The sequence below is a fragment of the Etheostoma cragini genome, unplaced genomic scaffold (assembly GCF_013103735.1).
Source record: "Etheostoma cragini isolate CJK2018 unplaced genomic scaffold, CSU_Ecrag_1.0 ScbMSFa_482, whole genome shotgun sequence".
NCBI lineage: Eukaryota > Metazoa > Chordata > Actinopteri > Perciformes > Percidae > Etheostoma > Etheostoma cragini.
This window is the reverse complement of record NW_023269076.1, coordinates 1-1,623: the sequence shown is the minus strand read 5'-3', so window position 1 is coordinate 1,623 and position 1,623 is coordinate 1. Positions and strand designations below refer to the sequence as shown.

At 45.2% G+C, this 1,623-nt stretch overlaps 1 protein-coding gene across 1 annotated transcript; it reads right to left on the bottom strand.

Annotated features, from left to right (window-relative positions):
* Positions 1–255: 255 nt before the first annotated feature.
* On the bottom strand, positions 256–1,456 carry LOC117941288 (transient receptor potential cation channel subfamily M member 1-like; the record flags this gene model as incomplete). Its single annotated transcript, XM_034866355.1, has 2 exons — positions 1,262–1,456; positions 256–384 (listed from the first exon to the last, which is right to left on the bottom strand). Coding segments are annotated over exons 1-2 (300 nt in total), but the record flags the coding sequence as incomplete, so codon positions are not given.
* Positions 1,457–1,623: the final 167 nt, after the last annotated feature.

The following is a 1,623-nucleotide window of genomic DNA, read 5'->3' as shown; positions in this document are numbered from 1 at the left end:
TCTAGTTCCAAACATTAGGTATAATTTCCTATAAATGAGCTTTATTGACCATAAATTCCAAAAATTACTGTAAAACTAAAGTTAGTAAGTTAGTGTTACGTAGTGTTGAAAACAGGAAAAAAACGTAAGAAAAAAGTTAAAAACACAGATTTCAAAGCGTCAACAAAAGTGTTGATTTTTAAGGTTGACGAGAAGACAACACGAGGGATATAGAAACGTTTTGAAAACGGGTAAAATCCGCCCCGAGGAACTTACCTCTCGGGTTTTCTCGGCGGCGGTGGACAGGATGTACGCGATGACGATCCACTCCTCCACACTGGGCCGGTCCCCCATCTTCACCAAAACCACGTAGGAGAACAGCATCAGGAAGGCCAGGTACGACATCTGGAGAGGGAACAGACGCTCAGTCTCCGTCCACGTGTCCATCAAATTATCTGACATTCGGTAAAAAAAACTCTAAACTGTGAATAAATCTGGAGAAAGTTTTACAGCCTTTACAGCCGATTAAAACCTGGTGATGACGTCACATGACACTGTTTTAGGGTCAAACTGGTTTATGGGATTGATTTGAGTCATTTTAAGGTTTTTCCATTCATTTTCCCTGAATCACGACGTTCAACAACAACAAAGTTTTTCTAGACAAAATGGCTGCCATCTTCATCACATGATCACTATGGGTCCAACGTGTTTCTTATTGCCCCCCCCCGGCACCGCTACGAGACTCTTTTTTTGGGACATGTCTCTCTGTCTGAGCGTCTTCCATTGTCTCCCAGGACGTCCCACGGCTCGTCCTAACCTTTGTCGGCCGTTTCCTTCAAGAGTTCCTGATACATTAAATTCAGGAAGTCTCTCGTCTCCTCGTCCGTCCACGTCCATCTGTCTCTGTTGCCCCCCCCCATGCGTGCAGACAGAGAGGAAATACTGAGGGACATGAACTACAACTTCTTCTTCTTCTTCTGCGGTTTGTGGCGGGTTGCAACCTAAAACTTAATAATTCATTATTTATTCAGCAAGGTTTCCATCAGCGTTTACCACAGAAGCCGAAAATCATCAGGAGAAAATCTGATGAGACCGACGGATTTCCTTTGATATTCATCAAATTCCAGCAAAAAAAAGTTTCCAGAAGGCGTTTTACATTCAGTGTCACTTAATTGGGACAAAACCGAGTGGATGGAGCCATCTGGTGACAGTAGAAGAAGAGTCGGAGATGATGGAGAGATCATGAAAGAGAAATGTTTTACCCAGCATGCCGAGCACCTACTGTGTGAAACCAGAACTTGACGACGGGCGCTGTGTAGAACTCGTAGAACCGTGTGATCCACGACAGGTAGCGGCCGCTGAAGGACGCCGCGGCGCCGGACACGGGGCCAAAGTCCCGGCCCCGCTCCGCATCCCGCCGGCCCTGTGGGACACAACAGTTAACGGTAACCATAACGACAACGGTAACCAAAACGATAAAGTAAATGTGTGTATTTATTTAGCGCTTTTCTAGTCTTAACGACTACTCAAAGCACTTTTACATCTACAGGAAACATTCACCATCACACACACATCTACACACATCTACACACCTGCTCATCAGATACACACTCACACACACATCTACACACCTGCTCATCAGAT